We start from the raw sequence: 27,776 nt of genomic DNA, 5'->3' as shown, positions 1-27,776 counted from the left end.
AGTGATGCATTTGGTTCGTCGATAATGTAATAATATAATGATAAAAGCACACCATGTAGCAGTTGCTGCACATGTTTCAAGGCAGCGAATGTTTTAATGACTTCAGACATGGTGTTGAGCTAATGTGAGTAAAACAGTCCGATATTAGGCTGCGAGAGACACACGCACATATATACGTGTGTGTGTATATATATATATAAATATATACTCGCTGGCTGACAATCTGACTTGCACTAAAGTAGTGATTTAAGTAGTACACTACTTGAGGGCATAGATTAAGCAACCCCTTGCTGAGGAATACAATAACTACCCTCTATTTGTTGTACAGGAACATTTCAGATATGGAGTCACTACTAAAGGGCAATGCTGAAAACTAATCTCTGTCCATCCAAGGAAGCATGAGCAAATAATCAACAAGGGGAAAAAACAACAATTATAATTAAAAACATATTTTACAATTTAAAATAATTGATCATACCCGTCTTTGTTATCTTTAAGAGTGAATATTAAACCAAAACATGAAAACGCCAAATGTCACAAATAATCTTGCATGTAAAGATACAAGTAAATATGCAGAAAATTAATAGCATGATATTTTTGCAAACATTTCGAGTCCTTAATTGGTACTTACCAAGAGGACAATGACAAATGTAGTTGTTGATCAGATCCATACATGAGCCTCCGTTCAGACAGGGCTGCCTCCAGCAGTCGTTTACATTCTGAGAGCAAGTCCTTCCTGCAGGATTAAGACATGCACAGAAATAAACTAAAATACTGTCAAAGGAAACAAAGATTTCAATGTGCTTTAACAAATGCATTTTGGCATAATTTAGCAATTACTAGATGCTGTGGAGCACTTATGTGTGAAAACTAATTCTCGGAGCAACTTTTAAACAGATGCAGAACAGATTTCTGTTTAATTCACCAACAACGAGCAGCACCTGGTTTATTGTAGACACTATTTTATTTCATGAGGCAGCTAATTACCTCTAATTCAACCAGCTCAAAATGCGATTGGATGATTATGTCTTCGTTGTGTTGCAGACTTTAAGTATGCAAAATGGTGTAACTTCGATTTTGATGTCCTCTGGAAAAGCATTCTGACAAATTAAAAGCTCCACTAGAAGTGGCCTGTGGCGGCATTTCAGAAATCTTAGTTACCTGAGCCAAAGAGCTCGTAGAAATCTAACGAAAGCAGATCCTCGGGCACGGACTGCTCTTCTGTCTACGCTGCTGTCGACACCAAACTCTGGCCTGTGACCAGTTAATGATGCAATATGAGTATACTAAAATGCTGACATTCTCTCTAACAGCAAAGTACTGCACAATACATTTTGTACTGCATGCTCAGCAAGGGCCATCATTATACAAGTACTGTATATAATTTACTGCACCACTGTATGATGTTCTCTTTTCTATATAAATATTGGTGATATAAGGGTCAGCATCATGCAAAATGTAAACTAAAACAATGTATTTGAATGATCTCATAAGTTGATAAAAAAATTAACTTTTTTTTTATTTTTACTATGACTGGATCTGCTAGCTTTGCAGTAAAAACACAACAATAATATTGTAAGTGATTGTAAATAAAATGTTCCAGCATCTGATGTTATTTGAATATAAGAAAAGCTGCCATTTTTACCAAAATGTGAAAAGTAAAACCTTCAAGCTATCAGGTTTGTTATGTAGTTAGGTTCTCAATATTTTCTCAATAATACAAATGAATTACGTTTCTGATACATTTGTATAGCAATAAAATTTCATATATTTCTTTAATCTACTATAAATTTGGTTCTAAAACAATGATTTTCACATGGGGAACACACAATACACTCAAAGAGCATAATGACAATTATGAAATGGTATTCTATTCAAATGTATGAGTTTCTTCTTTTTTATGTAGGCTGTGGTAATGTGTAATTGTCCTTGCCCATATGTTATTCAAACCGCATATGTGCCCCAACTCATTCCAAACATTAATATGAATCCTTGTTCATTCACTTTGTACATAATTGTTTTCAATATTTGAACATCAAAGACTAAAACCCGATAACCCTAATAACATGACAGGCTGCAAGCTGGCTCGCATTCACATCAGATGATCTCATACCGTCAAACCCGGGGGGACAGCGACACTGATAATCACTGATTAGATCCACACAGGTGGCGCCTTTTGCACATGGAAAGCTGCTGCACTCGTCTGTTTCCAGTTCACAGAGTGGCCCTTCATATCCGAGCACACAGCGACAGGTGAAGTTGTATTGTTGGTCCAGGCAAACGCCGTGCTCAGAGCAGCGGTGGCCAACACAATAATCAATGTCCTCTTCACAGTAGATGCCTGTGTGTCCTCTGGGACAAAGGCAGCTAGCAAACAGATTAAAGAGAATTTCTTTAGACTATATAGAGTGAAAGCCCCTGAAGGAAGAGAACAGGAAATGCCACAACTTTTACAATCATTGACATGGTGGGTGCCTGCATGGCCCAAGGACAACCCCAGATTTGAAAACTTGCCTGTATCCATCAGTCTCGTCTACACAGGTGCCTCCATTTTGACACCAATGTCGAAGGCAATCATTGACATTTATGTGGCAGTGCTGTCCAGACCAGCCAGGAGCACAGACGCAGGTGTAGCTGCTGCCACCATTTAGCACACAGCGTCCTCCATTGGCGCATGGCTGTTGATAGAATATAGACCCCTTAGATTCAGTATGTCAGAGCTTTTCCTGAATGCTACTTCAAAAAAATGACACATGCTTCATCCTGTATGATAATATCTGAGATTGGACTCCAATCTGGTCAAAAATAAACCATTATTTTCAGTCCATCCCTCATGTGCCCCCCTGCCTGAGAATGAACCTCATTATACTCACATAAGTCATGAATACTGATTCTGTCTTTATACGAGGTTCAATCAGCATTCCATATAACATCTACAGCATGTCTTACAAGACAAGATCAATGGTCATTGAGGGCTAACCCTCTCAAGCATTCTGTATAACAAAACAGGTGTTCCTGATAAATTGCATATCTAGAAGAGGGAAACCAAAGGGCCGGAGGAAGAGGAAGTGCTGGCTTGTGCAAAGACACATGACGCAGACACCACAGCAATTCTGTAAGGGGGCCAACACAAGCCTTTCTCATGCACGGTGAGGGATCGACTCCATCTGTCATTCAAACATGCTCCCCTCTTTTCATCTACATGAGAAAAAGGGCTTTTAAAAACACAAACGTCTCCATTCGTGCTCACCACTGTAGGGATTTCTAACCCCACCCTCAAATCGTGGGGGGGCTTTTCAGTCCTCGTAATGACAATCACACAGCTCCAGCTTTCTCTTCTTTATTTAAGCAGTCAATGAAAAGCTTAAAAATCTTAAAAACACATTTTAACTTAAGGGTGACACCATAACAATGGATAGAGAACAGCAGTGGTATTATATTCTATTCGACTGTTTTCACCTACTTCCAGGCTTTGCTGGCAGGGCACACGGCAGGTATATTCAAGTCCATCTGAGAGATCAACACACTCAGTCTCTGGTGGACATGTGTTTCCAGGCAGTGCACAGGCATCGAAATCAACTTCACACTTGCTTCCAAGAAAACCTGAAATAAATTTTATATGCATACAGTTGATGTCTTCGTTCAATATTTTCATGCAATCCTTCTTCATCTTGCCTGTTAATGTTCATAAACTGACACAAGAAATGGTTCTTGACAGCCGACACTTTATATTAGAAACTAGAAAAGCACTCAGAGAGCACAGACCTCCGCCGAGCAGCTCATTTCCCTCCTAATTAGATTTAAACCGTCCACATGGTGATCTGGATCATCACCAAAAGGTTCTAAATTGTTCTTGCCATATTTACACCAACCATGAAAAGTAAAGGTGAATCAGAGTTGAATATGTATTTTTAAATGATTTTTAAATCCGCAAATTGAGTTTTCAATGTTAAAATGTAATATATTCTGGATCTGGATCCGATCGAGATGAAGTTCAGTGTTGAGATAGAGCTCACCGCCCTACATGACTGTGTCAAATCCCATAAACATTGGTCATTACTCAACCGAGATATTGAGGAACAAATTTCGAAGCTCCGTTGACTGCAATGGTAATGGAAATTTCAAAGTGAACCAGAGTCCAGGATCTCTTCTGGATCAGCACCAAAATGTAATCAAGTGTTCCTGGTAAATTCCAAATATTTTGTGAACATTTCATCAAGATCCCTCTGTAACCTTTTGAGTTATGTTGCTAACAGACAGACAAACAAACAAACAAACGCACCGGTGGAGGTAATTATTATTTTAAAGTTCTATGCAACACCACACTGTCACTTTGCATGCTGTTGTACAACATGCTTGAAATCACATTGACAATACATTAATTCAAACATTTGATGAGATGTAGCAAAGTGAACATTTTGTGAAATAAACTTAAAATTATGGAAGCGTTATCGACATTGAAACAGAGCTGCATAATCTCCAGTGCATGCTACTATAGTTCTTCAGGAGAGTGATATTCATAGGCCATCACATTCCAATGCTGCTCATGTCTCATGGCTTTGCGATGCATTGCAATCCAGCACCCAACAGACTATTTTATAGGACTGCAGAGCTCACTTCACCAGGAGAAGATGCAGCAGATGAGGCATTTGAGTGGAAGCGGCTTTGGTTTGGTGAGATAAAAGATGAGATTTAGTAGCAAGGCTGGATAATCAGTGTACGCTTTATGGAATTTTGCTACCATGGATCTATGGCCACATCTAGTAACAGTTTACTCAGGGAGTTCGGCATTCATGATCAGGGATTATGGCAGGCTTCAAAAGCAGCTTCAGGGGTAGCTTCAGAGAGCAGCCAAAGGCTCTGGCTGCAAAGAAAAGGAAGTACCTTCTGTGCACATGATGTGTCCTGTGTCTAAGATTGGATATCAGTGTCAAGTCAGCGGTCAAACAACACTGACCTCTGTTTAATTGTTTTATGCTCTTTTTTGTGTGTTGATCCACAAAGTGCAATTAAGGATTGTTTATATAAATTGGAAGATTTTAATTATTTCCCCCAAAATAGTGGATAATTACAGACCTGATCAGTGCTCTGGTCAAGTGTTATTGCCGGGCTAACAATAATTCTTGAGTATTCTTGAATCTTAAGAGTCCAATTCCACTTGACATGTGCAACAGGAAGCTCCCGTTGATAACCACGGTGACATATTCCTCATCACACCCCCTCATTCCTCTGACTCCACAGCACGATTTCTGCCAAGATGCTTCCCACAACATCCCTATGGACACTCACAACCACTCTGGTCTTTGGGAAAATGAAAACCACACACACCATTGCCATTATAATGATGCTATGTTTTGTTAGAGACATCTTCATCTTTTGTGAGAGAGACAAAGAGGCTATGAAGTTGGCTTTTTCATAAGGTCTACAAGTTATTGGTTGAAACCTTTTCTCCGTCTTTCTGCAAAAGGTTCTTTCAGTTTTTCCCCGAAATTAAAAGCCATGCTAATTAAGTGATGCGGAAACTCTAAGTTCCCTGCAGGTATGACTTTCCGTCTATTTGTCTGAATGTGGCTGGGACCTGTCCAACATTGCCCCATATCCTACCCACTGCGTGTCTCCATCTCCTCTACAACTCTGAACAATATGGGATATAGATAGATGGACACAAACTGAACTCATTCACAGTCTTTTAAACTATTATGAGTTGCACTATTATACATTCTACATGAGCAGAGACACTAACCCAACCAAAAAACAAAGTTCTTCAGACGGTTTCATCAATTTGAATTCACTTAATCCAAATTCATGCTCAAGCATAATTAGTGATTTCTGGGAAATTTGATTAATGGCAGTTTCATCATCTAATATTACGAAACCCACATTTGGTTCAGACATGAGCGTGGTGATTTTTGTCAATCACTAATTGACACTAATTAATATGCATTAAATAGATAGCGTAAAATACAACACTGTTGTTATTTGATACTTCTATATGCAAAACTGATCATATCACAAGCACATTTTATTTATTTTATATGAAAGTTTAATTTAATTGTTTAGCAAAGTAAATAAATATGATTCATGTGATAAATTAAATCAGGTAGACTTTTCTGGTCTGGCGCCCTCAGGCAGGATTCGTCACAAACAGCGGGACCCCCGGCACAGGCTAATCACCTTCTGTGTACAATGAGATGGTCCAAAGGGCCCTGAGGAGTTTAGACCTCATTGACTGCACATAAATGAAAAGGCTCTGCAGAACAGTTAGCCACCAAAGCCAACACAGCAACCACTAACTGTTATACAAAGTTTGAGTTCTGGACAAAACTCAATATACCTGTAAGACATTGACATTCGTAGTAGCCCACCAAGTCAGAGCATGTGCCATTGTGCTGACAGGGGCTGGAGTCACATTCATCAATCTCAGTTTCACAGTTTACTCCTGAGAATAGAAGAAAATGTATTGAAGTTAGTCACATTTGTACTATATCACATATCTTAATATGGGCAGTGGGCTGGCCTCGGTCGTCCTGGACACTGTGCTTCCGCGCGACAATTGAGAATCAGTAAAAGAGCCGAAACCCTTTTACATCGACAGTGTTTTCGTCTGTTCATGCGGCTAGGTCAGAGGGTACCTGATAGCAGATAATACGAATATTGTAGACCTGATTTTGGTAAAAAAAAAAACATTTGATAGTCTTTCATCTGAGGAGAAAATTATTAAAATATAACATTTATTACAAAATATTACAGCAGCCAAATCCTACAACTGATACTTGTGGGAAATAATGGAATAATAATAATAATAATAATAACATTATTATCCATAACTCTGCTGACATTTCTTTTTTTTCAGAATAAACTATAATAAGCAATAAACATCCCTTTAATAAGATTCAGGTGCCGAGCTCCTGGAAAAAACAGAGACGCAAGTGAAAATATACCGCTGCTCTGACAGACCCACTTTCTTCTAAAGAAACTGGACCCTCAATAACTCTGTCCCACCTAAAGAGAGCTGAAGTGGTGGGGGTTGCAGGTTGCTTGATAGGAGATTTGTTTAGTGCTCAGCTGCCTCAGCAGCTGCTAGTTTTACAGCTGCGGTCGGTAGCGAGTGTCTTCTAGTGCAGGTTATTAATTTAAAATGTCCTATCATCAATAACGGAGCAACAATGACATGTAGTGAAAGTTCTTTCTTGACAGCAACAGCCTCATGCTACAGCACAAACGCTATGATTGATGTCATCAGCATGGTAGTTGCTACAGGTCATTATATACAGAATGCTTCTCGCTGTGAGGCAGCAAATTATACATATCTGTCCTTACGAAATCTCAAAAATGTCTCTGCTCATTTATGGCTGTGAATAAAATTAATTATGTAGTACTTAAATCATTTTATGAAACTGTAATGATGCAGCACGTCTCATTATGTTTATGTTGCAAAGTTATAAAGCAACATTGGAGAAAGGGCTCCAATACATTGTTTTTATTTTGCCCATATACTTTAAGGAACTGAAGCTAAAACTATGGATATGTTAACATATATGCCTCACATTTACAGCAATTCAAACTCTGAAGGCTATAAAAAGAAATGTTTGTGGCCCAATTAATTCCATTTCAATCAGCAGCAAAATGTCTTGGCACAGTCCAAAATGCACAATGAAAACTGTTAAGTGCACTAATTAGTATGCATCTCATTTGTTAATCAGTGCTAAAACTAAAATGTCAAAATGACAAATAGGGTTTCAGCAAAGTGGCTAGAAGTAGTAGCAAAGTATTTTTCACTGACAAAGAATATGGTGATTGAAGTAACACAATGTGCAAACATTTTTAAAGTCTGGGAATCATCAATTAAATAGTAACAGGTCAGGATCAATTAAAGGATCTGTTTTTAAATCTTTGCAAAAAACACATTTTGCTTTTGTGCCCATTATTATTTCAGTGGCAAAAACAACAACTTCAAATTCAGGTAATCGATACAACAGTGCATATATAGTATTGTAGATTGTATTTATTAAATGTGTTTTATCTGCAATAAGAGAAAAAGACACTCATCCTATTAACTACAGAATGGATCCATCCATCAATTGAGGTCGTCTCGTCTACAAGAAAATGGATGGATGGATAAAACAAGTACTAAAAATTATATGTAGAATAATCAGTAAATTAATCAGTATATAGTAAAGATATATGATAAATGTACAAAATGGATGGATGGCCTATTAAATGTTCTTATAATTACATAAAATCATTGAATAGTATATAATTATATAATTGTTATGCAGTAATTGATGGAGATTCAAAAATTTGTTTGTTAATTTGTTTGAAATAAGGAAACAAAATAAAGACAAGGTACTCGTTCCCAACCTAAAATTGTTTTTTTTGAACACTTGTCATTGATAGCTTTGTGAGTTTTGGCAATGGTCAGAGCTGGCAGCTAATCAGGAAGCAGTTTGCTGGAGTGCTTGGATTTAATGAAATCAGCTGCAGACCTGATAAATGTCAAGCAAACACGTCAACGTCGACTGGTAAATATGCTTCAAGGTTAAAAATGTGTTAATCAAGAGAAGACATTTACTTAAGTTATGTGGCTAGCCAGCCATTGAAAAATCAGAACCAGATGTTTCTCTCTTGAAACTAATTTGTTGAATCTGTGTCATATCCTTTGGAGGATTTAGTGTTTCTCTCTTCAATCCAATTCAACAGATTTTGCTTCGGTTTAATTGTTTCCCTAAATTGCCTAAGGAATAAAGTAACAACAGCTACCACTCATGCTGCTAATGATAATAATAAAAAAAAAAAGGAGTGGGTTTCTGTTTCTTATTGACCACGTCCTCCGGCTGATCAGGAGTCAGAGGTCAGTTAAGGAGAAATAGCCCTTGAGCTGCCTGTGAATCAGCAAGACATTAATCCCTTACAAACACAAACCTAAACCTGACATTTTAAGAATGAGTCATATTTGCCCTGCTGACTAATGTCTAATCAATGTAGAGAGTCAGAGGTCTTTGCATGAATCGAGATGTGACCCACTCTCCCAAAATAATTTATCCTCGTCGTACTCTGGAACAGATGGTCCCGGTTTATTACAATAGCAAACTCTGGGAGACCCTCCACCAAGAGTGAACATTTTCTCCAAAGGGCCCCTTCTCACTTAAAGTTGGAACACCTTTTTGTTATATTCATAATTAATTGATCATAATTAATAACAAATCACTATTGTATGTTTATTAAATTAAAGGCATCCTATGTGAAACAAAAAACATTGTTGCAGTTTGTAAACAGTGAAAAGAAAAAATATAATCAGATGATAATGATCATGTGATGCTGCAGAAATGTATTCTGAAAATGACCACCATGCCAACCAATTATTTTTGGCATAGCAAAATGAACCTGCTATCATCATGCAGATTTCAAGCACAAGATCCACATTGTGAGGTGGCACAGGTAACTAATGGGTAATAGAATAAAGTGTAAATAGCTCACCTGTGAAGCCAATGGCACATTTACAGGTATACTGTGGGGAGGAAGGTGGGTGATTTGTTGTGATGCATGTCGCGCCATTCAAACAGCTGTGTGGGATTATCAAACAGGCGTTGCCCACATATTGACAAAACTCTCCAATCCATCCTGGGGCACAAAGACACTTCAGGAAGAAAATACACTTCATTAATGATGTGATGATGCTTTACGTAAAGTCAGCTGAGGTGGACTCCTCAACTTGCAAAGAGTGTTTTGCTTTCATTTGCTCAGATTTTGAAATATGTGAATGTTGGGGTGTTGTTGGGGTTAAAAAAAAAACAGGACACAGATACATATGTGAGGCAGCAGAGGAACTGACAAGCAGAGGCAGGGATGAGGAGCTTAAATAAACCATCTAATTGGGAGGGTGAGTTTGTGACGACTGAGTAAAGTGAGGCATATGTCTGCAACACATCACGTTATCTGCCTGACCTAGCCTGTAGGCTTCACTCCACTAATTTTTTAATTAGAAGTGTGACGTGCTAAAATACAGGGCCAAGGAAAATTATTGACAAAATGTAATATTATATCAATAGCAAGTTTAATGTTTAGGTACCACGGCTGATTTACTGTGTGTGTGTGCGTGTAGGGTTAGGGTTGTGTCTATTAAATAATGAATAATCTAAATTTAAATTAAGCATGGATGACCATGATACTTCACCACTCTATGAACATGGATCCAGATCTGGATTATTATAATATGAATCGGGGAGAACGATAATGGAGAAGAATAGAGAACCAGCTAAGATAAGCAGTAAGACTGATGACCGGGAGCTATGGGACATCACAGAGCAGGTTCAGACTCTAAAAATACAGACTTTTGAGGAGGCTGACGAATAGAAAAGAAAATGTAATTTGAATCTGTCTTCATGCATCTGCTTGCTCTTAATGACTAAATGGTTAGAATCAGATTATTCTGTTTGTAGGCATTTTATTCACTTTCTTTTCCCTTTTATTCTCTGTTTATTTAATGAATGTTTAGAATTTGAGAGACCAAAGATGAAAAAGGCTTTTTATGCTATAACATAAAGTAGCTTTAAAAAACAAATCCATTCCATAGACCGTATCTCTAAGTTTAAACACAAATATTGAATGTTTTATGGGCGAATACATCATTAACAATAAATCACATCATTCAAGCTTTCAAACATAATAGTATGTTAAATTGTAAATAAAATACAAATAATGCGAATGACGCAAATGAGAGATATTCATAATTCCTGATTTTATCATGTCTCATCCAGAACATTAAAAATATTGCAATTAATTGAAAGTAATTGCAACTACCTCCGCCAAGGAGGTTATGTTTTTGCCGGCATTTATCTGTCCGTCTGTTTGACTTTTAGCAAGATAACACAAAAAGTTACGGATCTTGATTAAATTTGTAGTAAATATTGGTAATGTTACCGGAAAAAGATGATTACATTTTGGTGAAGATCCAGAAAAGATCCTGGATTCAGGATTACTTTGAAATTTTTGTTAACATTGCAGTCAATGCAGCTTGAAACAATCATGTTGGGTGACCACCGAATTTCATCCAGATCAGATCAATGGCACAAATTTACGAAAAATGGGGGTACACTTGCTTTTAGCAGGATTACAGAGATACAGCTGGATGAATCTTGATGGGAAAAAAAATCTGAAGATGAGTTTTGGTCTAATTTAGATCCTATTAAATATTTAGAGCAATCTGGGGTCCCGTCTGGATTAAAAAAAAAAAAGCCAGATTGTCCTTTTTACTTATAATTAAGGCTTTCTCAAAAAATCATATCTTGTAAAATATGCATTCAATTCAATTAAAGTTACATTAGAAAACAATAAGCAAGCAAAAATGTTTCAAATTGAAAACAACCAAAACAAAAAAATGTTTAAATTTGTGTTCAAACTGTGTTTAAGGGGCAGTGCGCACTCACAACTATTTCATTAGGACTGACTGACTATTGAATTACTCACCTGATATCCGCCAATTATCCTCAAGCACAATCCCTCATTTAGGCAGTTGATATTGAGCAGCCTGCAGTAGTCAATTATTTCTTCACAATTCTTCCCGGAAAACCCTCGCAGACATCTGTTAAAATGAGGTCAGTGTCATCAAAATCAATTCACCCTGAGCCTTGAGCACTAACAAGCCACATTTTTATCTGACAGGATGTGTGTAGCAATAATGTGTAACCTGTTTGTAATACAGACACAAAATAATGTGAGCAAAATATTCCTCAAGTTTGCGAGGGTTCTGTTTCAAACTACGAATGACAGATTAGAATTAGATACAAGTGTGAAAATTGTGCTTTCTTAAATTTCACATATATAGCAAATACACACTTTATTATGGTCATCAGGTTATCTTATAGTCAGTCCTCTTATTAAATTAGAACTTCCTAAGAGATTACCTTTAACAGATCATGCATGCCCATTATCTACTGTTAAACTGTTAATCACATTTTCATTGATTTAACATGAAGTCTTGGAGCCATGATTCAAATGAAATGATCTGGCAGTCTAATGCATCAAAACTCTATTTAAACTATATAAGCATGATAATGTTGGGTATTAGTTTGTATTTATTTTACAAATGCGTGTGATACTATAACACTCATTAGTAATTATACTCATTATATATTTAGAACTATAAAATATTTGTACATAAAAATAGACTATAAAGTCATTTTAGTGTAAAACCATGGCTGCGCTGCCTCAAGAAACAATAACAAGATTTTATGGCTTAAAAACAGATGTTGCTTGAGAATATTTAGAGAGAGAGCATGAAAGTCAGACTGTGAGCCAGCGAAATCTACAGTACATAAAAACTATTTTATTCTGAAGATTCATTTGCATGTCTGTTTATTTATCACTGTTATTTACTTCAAACTGAATGCAAAAGGATTTATGGAAAACATGTATTATTAAAAAATATATATATATACCATTACAATTTCTTTTCTTTTAAATAAAAAAGACATAAGATGACTTGAAATGACAATGTGTTCATCGTTTCCATTACGGTGCTTTCTGACTTTGTAAAGTACATTGTTTATATATATATAAAAAAGCCAACTATTGCCTAACATTGCTGTGTACTATAGTTTTTGTAACAAAAACAATAGATTTTGCTCAAGACTATTTTCTTTAGCTATGAATTAATTCCCATGTGACACACAAGGAGCCTTTTTCAGCTTCAGGGTGGATGTAGGACTGATTCAAGATAACATGACAATAATGCAACATACAACAGCTCCTAATTTTTCAGACTATGTAATATTCAGTGTGACATTAAGGTTTTTGTGTTTTCTTGTTTTGGACAATGGTGGAGTTATTCTAAATCAATCACATCATTGCTGATCTTTGTCTTTACATGTTATTTGCTGATAATAGATAATACAAATTAAAAAGGGTACATTTTTACAAGCCCACAGTTTTGCTTGATATACCAAGAAGATGTTCTTTAATCTACAGCTTTAAAGTCAAACGAAAATCCCAATCACATCATAAGGATGGAAAAAGACACAAAACAAAACATTTTTATTATCTCCTCTCAATGGGAGACTCGTTCAAATCTAGAAAGGGGACTATGAGAGTGTCCTCCATTAGACCTCTGTATGTGTTTTACCTGCAGACATAATCATTTCCCCTGGACACACAGGTGGCATTGTTGAGACATGGTGATGGGCTACATGGGTTCTGCTGCCTCGTACATGCTGGGACTGCATTACCATCTGCACAGACACATTCAGAGGCCTGCACACATAGGCAAAACAAACCAGGTCATCTGTCAGCTGGGGAAAACAGGGTTACATTAAACAGTACATAATATCACTAATGGAAATAATGATTTGCAGCAATAATAAGAGTCTGCCCTGCCTGACTCAATATTATTGGTTGATCTTTAAAATTAAATATAATCAGGTCCAAGTAGGCAAGTCAAAATGGGTTTTATATGTGTTTAAAACGATCTTAATAAATCCTTAGAGGTTAATAAATGCAAACCATTTGTAATCCAAGTGTAAAAAAAAGAAATAAATATTTTTCAAGCTGCAGCATAATCCGACGGTATTTTGATTAATGGTACCATTTAGTACAATCTAATACAGTATTTTGAGGTGAGTTGTGAAAATGTGCAGGGCAACAACACAAAACACAGGTCAGGTAAAAGCAATTAAACCATTACTGCATTTTCCCAGCTTCGACTGCCTGTTCAAAATGCATGACCAGACCAACAGTTCTTATGCATGCAATACATTTAGTACAAACACACACACAACAAAATCCCATTAACAATTTACTTTCTTTGCAGCAAATTGCAGCAAATATCTAATTACAAAAAACTGTTGATTAGAACCATTTCAAACTGGCACTCACGTATGCAATCATTCAATTAGAATGCTGGAGGAAGCAAACACGCCTCGCCATAACTTATCTACAGGAGGAAATATGTATTGGTGTTGCAGCCCTTGTAATAAAGATATTTGATCTTATTTCACAACACTATATTAATTTCCATATGACATTTCATGTTTTCTACTGATATAAAACAGATAAGGAAAAGTTCTCACATGCTGCCCAGGAGGGCAAATGTGTTCCTCCTGACATGCATATGGCATACAGTCGTTGTCGACACTGGAGTCACAGTACAGGCCCCCAAATTTTGGGGGGCAATGACAAACAAATCCTCTGGAACCTTCCTCACACAGACCACCGTTTCTGCATGGATTTGGATCGCATTGGGCTTTCCTCTTCTCACAAAGTGGGCCTGCAAAATGACAAAAACACTGCATGCAAAATCCTCTTGTATTCCATCAGTGAAAACTGATTGATATATTGTAGAGTGGAACCTCGGTTCATGAATTCAATCCATTCTTTGACTCCGTTTGTGACCCGAAGCATTCGTGAACCCAAATCTTTCTTCCCCATTTAAATTAATGTAATTCCAGTTAATCTGTTCTTCAGCCCCGGAAACACTTGTTTAATTTTTTTTTTAATGTGTTAATGTTTGGCAAAAATGAAGTAATTAAAGAATACCTTAATTAGAGAAAAGCATTTGTTGAAAGTGTGTGGGGCAAGTGGAGGAGGAAGACTACTCCTCTGAATACTCTTAGGCTTCTTAGCCCCACTACCAGTAACAATTTTTACTTTAATGGGAGCTATAATTGTGGTAAATTTAACAAACAATAAACAGGAAACAAGGGCGGCAAGCGCTGTCTCCTCACACTGATAAGATTTCGCGATCGATCCCCGTCTGTGTTCTATGTTCTCCCCGTGTTCCTGTGGGGTTTCTCCATCTCCAGTTTCTTCCCACCTCCAAAAACATGCAATTTAGGTGAATTGATCTCTCATGATTGTAGTGTGTGAGTGTGTGTGTGAATGTGTGTCTGTCTCTGTGTTATACCCTGCCTCTTGCCCGTAGTCAGCTGGGACTGGCAACACCCGTGACCCACAAGGCACGAGAAACACGCGTATCAAAGAATAGAGCACAACGATGTATGGTGCGAACAACACTGCGCACGAAGCTGATGAGTTCCATGACGTCAAGCGCGGGAATTGGGTATTCGTAAACCGAAGCTTGTTCACCATCCAAGTCAAAATTTGTTCTTACATTGTGTTGAAACGTAGAGTTTGCGAACCAAGGTTCCACCGTATTCTTTGAAAAAGAAATATTTACATATGAACTTTAAATATTAATCTACAATAAAGTATTCTGAAACTACTGAACCCATATGACACGCATAGGAACTTGCATGACTGATGTGATTTCTAGTCGGTATGACGGAGATGCTTTATCATGCACAGAATGGAGGCCTCTTTCGTCACTTTGCATTAAGCGCAATAATGCACACATCAGATATGTACTTCCAGCCTGTATCAGTTACCATGTGTGATTTTATAACACGAAATAAAATAAAAAAAAACTGTTCTAGCACTTAACACTTTCATATAATAACAATTTCACAGAGACAGACAACCACTCATGCACACACTCACACCTATATGGACAATCCAGAGTGATCGATTCACCTAAATTGCTTGTTTCTGAAGGAGCGATGAAACTGGAGAAACTGAAGAAAACAAACTCCACACAGACAGGAATCAAACCCGGAACCTTCTTGCTGTGAGGTTACAGAACTACCCACTTAGCCACTGTGCTGCCTCTGATATGTATAAATATATAAATGGTTTTCATAGAGGACTAAACACTAATTATTCTGTGCTGCCCGTTCTGATATAAAGTAATTCTGAACTGAGCTGCAGCAAGCAGCTTTCTGTAACATGTGGCACCAACACATTCACCACCATAAGCTTAACCAGCATCAATGTAACGCTCCAGTGACATTGCATGCAAGGTATAAAATTAGACTGAATTCACTGGAGGTTCAAGGTGGGAAAAAAAATGAGTTATACCCTTGGGAGGGTTTTCATTTTGTGTTCTTCACAAGGTGCCTACACATTTATCTTTTCAGTGACTCTTTCTTTGCATAGTTCCTTTAATCCCCCTGCTGATACAAGCGCTCATGTCCCAGAGGCTCCTCATATCCTCTTCTGTGGGCATCAATCTTACTGCGCACAACTTCAGGGCTTGCATTTTTCCTCAACTCATTTTCTACCAGAAATTGAGTTTTCATAACAGGTCAGGTAAAACTTGGTGCCAATACAACTCACTAAGTTTTTTTCAAATGCTTCCTGCAGTCACATATGTGATAAGAACAGCATGTTCATTATTCTGACACAATTGCCCAATATTTGTTCATTTTCGTTCATTTACTAATCAGGGCCATTCAACGCATTGCTTATGTCAAACCCACTTACGACTGCAGTGATTCTGACCCGCTCCAATCTAAAGAAACATCATTGTACCAGTATCAAATTAAATTTTTTACCAAGAGGGTGATGACTTCTTCTATAATTAAAATTAAACTTTTAAGCATTTGATATTACTGCCAGCAAGATTGTCAAAAAACAATTAGCACCTTGTATCAAATGGAAATGACCCCAAAGCGACGGTAATACCTCGCAACAAATACCCTGGAGGCAGCACGGAGTAGAGTCAACGCAAAAGAAAATCTCATTTGAAATATCCCTCGAGTTTGGCTCATTATTCTGTTCACATAGACTTTGGCCTATGAGGGCAGCCGGTGCTAGAGCAGCTACTAACTTCCAATTGATTAATGAGGCGACTGCAGCAGGGAGGTAGAGGAGGCACAAGCTTCACAGAACTCCCAAGAAGCTGATGCGACAGCAGGGCACTGTGACTATGCGGAAGCACCGAATGGATTCCGCCTATTTGAGAGATCGGCAGCAATTGGAAGAAAATTAGACAAAAGCTGCAGAGCCAGAGGGTGAGAGTACCTCACCAATTTCTTTCTGATGTGAATCATTTCAATTGTCACTTCAAAGCAGATGATGAAAGCAGGTGGCATTGTAAAAAATGCCACCTGCTTTCCTCGGCGTTACCAAATACGTTGTTATATTAGTTATTTATTGGACAGCAAAATTGCAGTTCCTCAGCTGGATGTTAGGTTATCACTGAAGGCTTATCCTTAAAAAAACGTCATTTAACATCATCGAGAAATGTTTGTCTCATAATTGTCGCTGATTCATTGTGTATTTATTATCAAAACAGGAGGCTTATATGCATATAATTCTTTGCTATTTGTATAGATGATTTAGGAACAGAGAAGGAATCCAAAGGATGGTGGAGGGGTGATATCTAAAGGAAAAAGATCTAGCATTTACCTGACAGACAATATTTTAAATGTTAATATTGGAATACTTTTCAGCCTTATCATTAAATGTTCAATTTCAACACCCCTTAATGAATATAATATATTATAAATGTGCAGCTATCAGTTTATTCTATGTCTGGTTGCCATGACATTCAAGGAGATGAAATCCAACAGATCTTTCTTTATCATATTAAATACATTCATTGTTGTGCTCTTATCCTACCAATAATGTACTTTCTTATTTTACTATGTGTACTTAATCTGTTACTGCAGTTCTAGAAGTATGACAGTACTGGGAGTAACCTTGAATCCACTTCTCCAAAATAATAAGCTGAAAGCATGGGCTGGACTGGAAAAGGCAAAGCTATGACACATCAGGAATGCTGCCAGGACAAATTGTGCTCCTAAAAACAATGAATCAACGTGAGCCACCTGGAGTTTTTACTCTGGAAAGTTCATTGCAGGCTTTGTTGTCCAAAAGACAGTGATATCCAGGGCAACCGTAGAACTATCCAGGTCTTGTAACCCATTTCTCTCTGATATCCATTGACCTAACTGTGCATTACTGAAGCAAATTAGACTCATTGCCTAGAAAAAGGGTGAAACAGAAATGTCAACACCATCGCCAGATCATGAGAGTTACTCAATACTGGAAACTTGTGAAAATGACACAGAAACAAAATGTATCTGAAGATAAAAATATAATGCATCCGTGTCTGATTCCATGCCATAAATGATCCAGGTGGACAGATATTGGAATAGGCTTGCATGAAGATTGACTCAGCCGAAGTGGATATTAAGATAAATAAATATAGCTGAAAGAATAGACATTGAATGTTAAACACTAGTGCAGATGAGATTTTTGAAGACCAGAGTGCATTAAGTAATGAAACATAAAAAAATGATGCATATTTTTATGTTTAAACCATGAAAGTATTTTTCTGGCAAGTTCACAGATATAGTCAATATAAAAGTTATGCTTTAATATGCCAATCAAAAACAATGAACGATAAATCCCATTTTAATTGTTGCTGTAAACCTTTATTTCATCAGCTGTGATATTCTCAGTTAGCCCTGGCCATTTACGGCTTCATGTCACAGGTTTAGGATTAACAACTCTATAGTGTCATATGTATATCCCACATCAGTGCACACACGAAATGTCATTTACGCCGTACTACTATTGGGCCCCTTTAACAATCCACACAGATACATCAAGTATGTAGGGGCCCTGTGACATGCATGGAGAGGGCATAGGGTGAAAGCACTGCCCTGATCAGTGCACCTGGGGAACGGTGCCTTGCTCAAGGAGGTAGATTGGCCACACTCCAGCCACCAATCCGTCCGCCATAATTTTGTCTTGGCCGGAGCTTGAACAGCTGATCTTCTGGATCCCAACCTGAGCCACATCCAACTGAGCCAGTGCCACCCCATGTATTTGATCTGGAGTGGCCATCATATTATCATGACAAATATAGCAGAGAGCATCACCAGGTTTAAACCCCACAAGGAAAAGCATATTTTTTAAACGATATATGGCTTTTTAGTTTTCTGCTTTGACCTTTTCCGAAGATAGTTGCCCCTTAGAGGCAAATGACACGGTTGCACACACAAAACTTGGAAGCAAGAAATATCATCTGTGACCGTCAATGGACTGCAACCGCATAGCTGACTGACGAATCAAAGTGATTTACGATACAAGCCAGCATTTACCCATTCACACAAACCTTCATGCAGTGGTGACATTTGTGCAATGCACACCGCCTGCTCATTAGGAGTGGTCACCACTCACACCAATACTCACACACCAGTGGAAAAGCCACTGGGAGCAACTTGGGGTTCAGTGACCAAGTCTACACTGACATGAAGACCGACAGGCTGGGAATTGACCCACCGACCGAGATAATTAAAAGACATCTGTACTAAACCAATATCTAGCAAAAAAAAATTAAAAAGCTGCTTACCAGCGAATCCTTTGTCACAGATGCACTTGAATGTGGAAGGTAAAACTTGAACACATGTCCCATTTGTGCAAATTATGTCACAGTTTTCTTTGCCAATGACTTCTGAGCAGTTGACTCCTGAAACAAAAGGCATTTTAACTACCGCGGACAAAAACAGAAAGTTTTAACATGCAATTTATCTTAATTTTGAAATGTTGATCATTATTGTAGATGACGTTGATATGAAAGAGATTCATGTTGGTTGTAAAGAGATTAAGATAATGATTAAGAGGGGATTCATAACAAAAAATCTTATATATATATATATATATATATTTACACACATAGTACAAGTGTTGGGCCTTTGTGCTGAATAACATTCACATGTGTTAAATAAATGTGCGATGAAGAATGTAGCATGGAAATACATGCGTTATTCATGTACTATAAGAGTACATGAATAACGCATACTTATATATTCTATTTTAGTTTCTGAAATATGAAAGTAAAGTCCTTTCATATTTCAGACAACAGAGATATATGATGGACAGATAGAATCCTTTCATGCGGGCATCTCACAACACTAAATAATAATCTGATTTAAATTCATTGCAAAACAAATCTTAAAGAAAAATAGAATCAAGTATAATTTTTTATACATTTCCCCTCTGGTTGTTAATCAGGAGAGAGTCCAGTGGGTTTTGGCCTTACCTGTAAAATGTGGAGGACACAGACATTTGTATGTTCTGTGGTTTGGATCTGTGGATCCATCGCTCAAACATACTCCTTTATTTTCACAAGGGTTAACCAAACAAGCCTCGGACTTTTCGCAGAACCTCCCAGAATAGTGGTGGCGGCATCGACAGCCGTATGCACCTTCCCAGAAGCTTGTTTGACAAACACCGTTCCCGGAACACAGTCGAAGCAGGGCGGAAGCCTGACAAAGCTGTGCTTTAACAGACACGTGGAGCCTTAAGCCAAGCGTGCACGGCTGTGCCTCTCCCTCATGCACAGCGATGAGGTAATGGTGACCCGGAATGAGCCACTTGCCCTCAACAGGCTCAGTTCCATTAATATCGTGAGGGAAAAGAAGCTGATCTTTTGTCTGCCCATTTGTGGAACAGCTCTCAAAGTCGTCTTTTGACACGTTGACCAGTCTGATGCCGTATGACCGCAGCGTTTCATCGGCAGACATCACTAGTTTGTCTCCATATTGCAGCTGAAGTGGACATATCTGTGGGAAGTTGAAAGGATCACCAGTTGACTTGTCTTGCCCCTGAGAAGCCCAGCATTCAGAAGCGCTGCCACAAAGCTTTCCTATGAGACTCCATGTCACTTGGATTGTGCGCTGTTTAAGATGCCATTCAACGGAAGCTTTTCTATTACAAATTGTTTGGCAGTGGATTGTGTGGGCTGCAACAAAGACAGCAATCAACTGCAACAATGACACCCCCATGTTTACACTCTGTCTATTTAATTCAAATATGTTTGCAACTTGTTGTCACAACTTGGATGGATGAGGAAAAAGTGTTGTATTATGTTACAAGCGACAATTCCTTATTCGTTCCAGGAGGTCCACACGACTTATCTGCAAGAAAGCAAAACAAACAACACAAAAAGTTGATTCTACAAGCACGTATCTCTTCCACATCCTTTTCTTGTGCTTCAAACTTGATTATAAAATGACGTGGAGGCCATACTGCTGTCATGAGCACTTTGTTTCATTGTAACACGTGGACTTCGGCAAATCTGGCAGCGTTGTCATAATCGTGTGCAGCGCTGCTGACCACCACGTGTGTCACAGCAGCCTCGGCCTGCCTGAGGTTTCTACAGAGTGACAATGTCGGGTAAAATATTCTCTCTCCTCTACCAGGGCTTCAGTGTCTAGTAGTGAGATGAGTTAAAGCAGACAGCATTGTCTTTTCCCCTCAGGCCCTTTTCATATGTGTGCACAAGATAAAACAACAAAGCAGAGAAGCCTCCCTGCTAGACAGAGACTCTACTCCTTGATCAGCTCACAAAGGCTGATATGAATAACTGCATGGTGATAAGTAATGGAGGACTGAATATGGTACACCACTATCAATAGAAAGGGGTGACAGAGCATATGAGATTACAAGTATTGCCATGAGAGCTGTCCCTGCACCCAGAAGATCCTCATTTGGAGGATGAGAGGTTGACTAAATCAGAGAGCTATCTCTTGAATTCTGAGAAAAATATAATTAATTCAAATTCAGATAAAAGGGACAAAATGTGTTTCTGATTTGAATGTGCAATTTTTGCAGGGTATTCATTATTATCAGCTGCGGTGGAATAAATAGCAATATTAGCCGATGTATTCTCAGTGAATGTCATCAAAGCATTTATATCAGTATACAAGTTTACAGTCACATCTCTAGTTAGTTCTGTCAAAGAAATGTTATTAGCTGGATAAATAGATGATGACTTTATATATATATATATATATATATATATGAGAGAGAGAGAGAGAGAGTGAGAATTGCCTCTACTAACACCACCAGCCACAACAGGGATCCTGTCTCATAACGATCTGCATTCAAAACTAGAGCAAAGTCAAAGCTTGGACAAAAAGGCCATCTAATACCAACAGGCATGGACCTGCCAGTGTCAGTGAGCAGCAGGAGAAATAGATTGATGCTCGAGGAAGTATTGTATAACATTGCAATTTATTTTCTTTCAGTTTCCACAGATGCGCAGCACAGAACCACTGAGCACACAAATCATTTAACATATTTTATGCTGAAACTATTTTTTTTACCAGTTGCATATCATGAGTCTAATTTCGCCCTACACAGTTTCCCCAGTGTTCCAAATGAATTTAATGTAAATTGCATTCGGTGCTATTTCATACCATTTCAGTAATCTATACTGTTACCCTTCTCTTAAATAGGCTAAAAGGCTTCCTGGGATATTATAGTTATTGATCAGCCAGGATTAAAGTAAAGGCCGCACACAAAAGTGGTTCAAGTAAAACGGACCATGATGTCAGAATCAAGGCCATGTATGTGAGCGTTAGTTAATTGTCTTCCACAACCTCCTGCTTTCATTACAGCTCAGTGTAGAGGGCAATGGATCAAGAGAGCTGTGCAAATCTTCACATGGTTCTTGATGGTCAGAGACTTGACAATATTTGTATTGTATTGCTTTGACCTCCAGTACGCTGTGTCTAATGGCTATACAGTACTATTATATTCTATACTACTGACTTGCAACCTACGTCATTTGCGACAGTTCGACGTTACGACCGCACTGGTCTGTTGTTTTTCTTTCTGTTTACGACGTGTTTTTACGACATACTGGAAAGCGAGCGAACAAAATGGGTGAACGACAGTTTCTGCGGTCTCACCCACGATGTCTACCGAGAAGAAATTGTCTCCTTCTACTCCTTATTTACAGTATCATGACGGTGCATAATACACTTACGGTAATTTAACTGGGGCCGACGTACGACCAAATTGGTCTTACGATAAAAAAAAACCCGGAACCAGTTGCGGTTGTATGTCGACGAGCCCCTGTGATTGATTTGGCAAGAAAGAAGTGCTGAATTAAAACATGATCGATTTTTGAATAGGGATTACATTTTTAGGTCTTTGTTTTTTACTGAAATAAGGGTATTTGATTAAAGACAAGCAGTAGATGTGTACATACTTCAAACCAAAGCCCATAAAAAACAATTTGATCATAAACAAGGTCTTATTTGAAATTGTTCGCTAAAATGAGGGGAGAGAAAATGTTTATTGTGTGTAGTGTGTAGACTAAAGACAAATGGTGACATTGACGAGTGAGACACAAATGCTAGTTACGGGATCATTATGGTAGGTCTAAAGTACATGCTGATAAACAGTGTGTGACCCCTTGTATATGGTAATGTTTCATTATAATTGACAGAATTCAGAACTTCTCAGACCTCGACAGCTGTAGTAGCTGAATGCCATTTCTTTTGTGCTGTACTTCTTCCTATTTAGGGACAAAGGGTGGCTTTCCTGGAAATTAGGTTTGTGCTGCACATTGAATAAAGTGCAATAAATAGATCATTTGAGATGTAAGCCTCCTTCACTGATGAATTTTGCTGTTTTACTTGCATTCCATGTTTCTCTGGACTATCAACAAAAGCAGAGCCCATTACAAATCTCCTCACCTCAATTAAGCCACTGAAATGATTAAATCAAAGGCTAAAGCAAAAATAAATCTCTGTGTTCTCCTCCATCGCAATAATTTGGCAAACCGGGAGCATCATTTGCCACCAGAGTGCCAAAGTCCTTTAACCTGGAAAAAAAAAAACAATCTCACTGTAAAGCAAACAAACAGGCTTTGGAATTAGCTGTCACATAACTCATTTCTCTGTTCACTCACTGTTCAATAGTCGGACAAAGCTGCGGTTATGGATATGGAAGACGATGTCCCATTTCAGAGTAGGATAGTGCAGAAAAAGGTCAGCTGCCATTGGAATGCAGTTTCTGAATGCATTTGCTTCAGACATGTGATGAAGGACCCAAAAACATGATCATTTCTGGATCATGTGAAATTTAATAGCTTTGACGCCCCTTCGGCAAAACTTCCAAACTATAAAAATCGAGTTATTTTGCAATGCTCTATTACCAGCAGGATGTCACTGAAATAGCACAGAGCCACTGGAGGACTGATTAGCCAAACAGCAGCAGGCAGCTGGCCACAGATGCGGCTGGACTGATGACTGGTGCTCCCTAGGTAGGTGTCTGGATCAGCGCTAATCAATTATAACACTGATGAGCATCCAGGGCCCTGAAACCCTGAAAGCAAACCCAACATCGATCTCCTTCCTCTAAATATAATAATCATTGCAAATATAATACTAATACTAGTACTATCCAATTTTTGTATGATAATTTACAAGGTGAAAAAAAAGTGTATAATTTTAATGTATTTCTCAGAATGAAAGGTTGTGTTTAGCATTAATATTAACATTATTCAAAGAATCGCAGGATGTTTCCGAAACACAATACTTCAGCGAGAGTCAGCTGCAGCATTGCTCGGCCAGCACGACTTCACTGCTATGAATTGCTAATTTTTGTTCCAGGTACCAGCGTCATCACTCACTATCCCCCTGTAGTATAGACTAGTGGTTCCTGTTTATTTTGAATTTTAGAAACAAGGCAATGCTGTTTCAGCCACCTGGGCATTTTACAGTGGAGTATACTATTTTCCCCTGACCATGCAGCGCTTTATGAGCTCATGAAGCAGCAGTCATATAATAATTATCCAGTGGCGGCTTAGTATATATATATATATAAGGCATATCTGCAGACTAAGAAATTGCTTTATGATTTTTTGATTCAAGTATGACTAAATGCTAAAATTACCACAGTTTTCACTTTGGTGCAACATGTGTGGCTGCTGGAGTTTAAATTGTTCTTCTCACTTCAATCAGGGAAACAAACACTCAGCAGCCTCTTCTCATGAATGCTCTAGTGCACATATTAAAAAAACAATCAAGCTTCTTGTGAAATGTCTGCTTTTATTTTTTCTCTAGTAGGAACCAAACGGCAACACAAAAGCAATCCAACATGAGGCATATGCCTTCATTTTTCAGCTTTTAATGATTGAAGAAATTCTTAAAGATGGTTGCACTATTCATAGGAAACACATTTGGCCCCACACAGTGAGGTAACACATTAAACAGGTAATCCAGCGTATAAGGACTTTGATATGTCACTAAACTGGGTTTAGAATCCCTGCCAAATGTCAGTGTCAAGCTTTCAGTCATCTGTTCATTTCAATAATAATGAATCCTAAATCATTTTGGTGCCCATTTCATCAAGTAGCAAATATTTTTTTATTGATGCAGTTCCACTTATATCTAGTAGTATTTTTCTTAAAATATTAAAAACTGCAAAACTCACCACTTACAATTTATATTTAATAAAAAAAAAAAAAAGCGTTTGGCGTGTATAGCCTTGAACTGTGCGTTTTTAAATTGCAGCCAGTTTTTCTTTCACGCCTAAACACCACAGAAATTAGCCTACGCAATCAGCGAGGTGGACAGATAGAGTCTACTTGTGTGGGTGAAATAGATCGGCTGTTTCTCACACATGTAAAGCTGGTACAGGCGTGCAGCCAAAGGGTCTGCATTAAACAACAGCTTAGCATTAAAATCAGCAGACTCGCCTCTGCCCCCATTCTGCAGCTTGGCCCAGGATTTACTATGGACGGATAATCTGACTAGGAGGTGCACACAGGGACCATCTGCTGCTGTATGTACTGCACAATCATATTTCTTCTTTCTGACCGTTACACTATACGTTTACATCATGTTGAAGTTGAAGTGTGCTCACCATTGAGTTGAGGAGATGGCCTACCCGTCGATGGTGACTTCTCACTTTCGGAGGGTTTATTATTCAGAGCTGATCGCTGTGTCTCTCTGCAGATGCACGAGATCTGAGCCGACTAGACAAAAGAAGGAGGAATTGTGATCAGACGCTAAGGACTGAAGGCGGGCCTGCTTCAGATGAGATGGCCTTCTGGAGCAGGGCAGGGTGGGGATATAGCCTGCCTGATTGATTATTCAATTAGGCTTAATTGAATATTCATTAGCCAAGCCAAGTCATTATCTCGTGTAAACAACGGCAGCATTCTCAGTGAAACAAACTGATTGTATACGATACCTATGGGATGAAGAATAAAATAAAATAAAGTGGACCGGATTAAGTCTAATGAACATAAACCAGGCCATGGTAGATGCGGATACGGAAACATATTGAGTAAAAATCAAGATCCAAAAGCTATTAGACCTGCTCATTCAGAAAATTGATAGCTGTTTCATGCATTACCTAGCAAACAAATATACACATCAAATACTTTGCCATGCGTGAGCTATCACAACAGCTTGGGCAGGTAATGAGATGATGTAATCACTCATACTGTCGGACGTCGGCTTTTCAAGTCCCACTCCCGTCAAAAGTGGTTTACATTACTTGTACTATATTTGCAATTCACTGTCGAGAATGATGTGCACGCAGCATCTGACACTGTATGGGTGTCTTTATATTTATTACTGAAAGTACGCAGTGAAAACCAGCATGATTTGTCACACCACATATATATATTGAATCTCAACACTGATGGCTTCAAAGGCGTGTCATTTCCAATTGTTGAGGAGTTGTGACCCATGGCAGACTGCTCTTCTGTCCATTTACAGTTAAAGCCAGTCAGAGCTAAATTATAAAATTTGGCTCTCCCTCTGGGAGTCGACAGAAGCCAAGTTGTGGACATCAAGAATGATCCACGACTTAAAGTGGGACAGGGGTTTAATGCGTAGGGCCCCTCAGCCCCGCTGCTTTCGGGGACCTTTTTTTCAGAATTGTGTCATGGAAATTAGGGGATTATCACTATAATATGAAGTCTGTAGTGCGCCAACATCGACGTTGAACTTTACGGTGAAGCAGGCGATGGTTTGTGTCTAGCAGTAAAACTTTAAATCAATTTAAAATGATTAGCAAATTCTTCATATTCCAGAACTGCCCAAAAATAAGTAATAGCTGGTGTATTTATAATTACATTGTAATCTTAAATATACCAGCTGTTGTGTCGTGTCGATCCGGAATTCAATTGTAAAATATATACACAGTAGGAATTGCACAAATCCTCGAATAGCAGCATTTTATTTTATTGAATGCATTCAATGCTGTGTATATATTTTAAAATTGCGTTTGAATGACTACCTGTTTGAATGACTTTCTTCTCCGCCTCTAACTGGGACCAGAGTGCAAATTCCATTCTTTTCATGCAAGTGTTGGAGTGACAATACAAATTCTTGATTTCTTGAATCAATCAATTGCTGTTTTTAATAATAACCCATTGGTGATATAGCGCTTTCGAAGGCACCCACAGACGCTTTACATTGTGCATTATTCATTCACTCCATACTTGGCGGAGGTGAAGCTACTATTGAAGCCACAGCCACAGCCACAGCCACAGCCAGGGGCAGATTTACAGGAGTAAGCACCATCTGCCCTCCTGACCACCACCAACATTCACTCGGTCACTGCATTCACACAGTGCATTCGTTGCCCATTCGTTGCCCAAGGGCACAACGACAGTGAACACATGTGCCGGAACCGGGAATCGAACCGCCAACCTCTCGATCATAGGACTACACGCTCAACCACCTGCGCTACCATTTTTATGCCTAAGTACGCGCGTGCAGAAGGGATATTTTTTCTTGCATAAATTCATATTTCAACATTTGAGAAAAATGCTGATCTGCTTTCTTTGTGAGTGTTGGCGAGGACAACAATGTCTTGCAGTTCATCCGAATATGAATGCATCTATTTTCATTATTTGTTCCCATTATTTGTTCTTATAAATTAAAACTACATTTGGTATAAATTCAGTCTTGAATTATTTTCTTCCTGAAAACACATACCGACAAACAGAAGCAGCAGGAGAGTGAGAAGATATTGATATTGTATGTTTAATGTTTTATTGCTTATTTGCTGGGAATAATTTGACAGCTACTGTACTGTTTTTGTTTCCAACCCACATTCCCCATACAGCTTACTTTCACACCGGGGAGATGCACCACAATAAGTCATTGGCTGTTGCTGTG

General features: G+C 38.3%; 1 protein-coding gene across 1 annotated transcript in view; it reads right to left on the bottom strand.

The window, feature by feature from the left end:
* LOC137912988 (protein eyes shut homolog) overlaps window positions 1–20,627 on the bottom strand; it is a 113,658-nt gene extending 93,031 nt beyond the window's left edge. Inside the window, exons 1-11 of the mRNA XM_068757121.1 lie at window positions 19,883–20,627; window positions 19,193–19,309; window positions 14,064–14,260; window positions 13,121–13,248; window positions 11,467–11,581; window positions 9,478–9,637; window positions 6,335–6,439; window positions 3,464–3,603; window positions 2,515–2,678; window positions 2,114–2,367; window positions 632–736 (exon numbers count right to left, since the gene is read on the bottom strand). Coding sequence (XP_068613222.1) covers window positions 632–736; window positions 2,114–2,367; window positions 2,515–2,678; window positions 3,464–3,603; window positions 6,335–6,439; window positions 9,478–9,637; window positions 11,467–11,581; window positions 13,121–13,248; window positions 14,064–14,260; window positions 19,193–19,309; window positions 19,883–20,627 — 2,230 coding nt within the window. The remainder of the gene's footprint in view (window positions 1–631; window positions 737–2,113; window positions 2,368–2,514; window positions 2,679–3,463; window positions 3,604–6,334; window positions 6,440–9,477; window positions 9,638–11,466; window positions 11,582–13,120; window positions 13,249–14,063; window positions 14,261–19,192; window positions 19,310–19,882) is intronic.
* Window positions 20,628–27,776: the final 7,149 nt, after the last annotated feature.

The sequence above is a fragment of the Brachionichthys hirsutus genome, unplaced genomic scaffold (assembly GCF_040956055.1).
Source record: "Brachionichthys hirsutus isolate HB-005 unplaced genomic scaffold, CSIRO-AGI_Bhir_v1 contig_796, whole genome shotgun sequence".
NCBI lineage: Eukaryota > Metazoa > Chordata > Actinopteri > Lophiiformes > Brachionichthyidae > Brachionichthys > Brachionichthys hirsutus.
The sequence above is the reverse complement of the archived record's forward strand: the minus strand, read 5'-3'. Positions and strand labels throughout refer to the sequence as shown.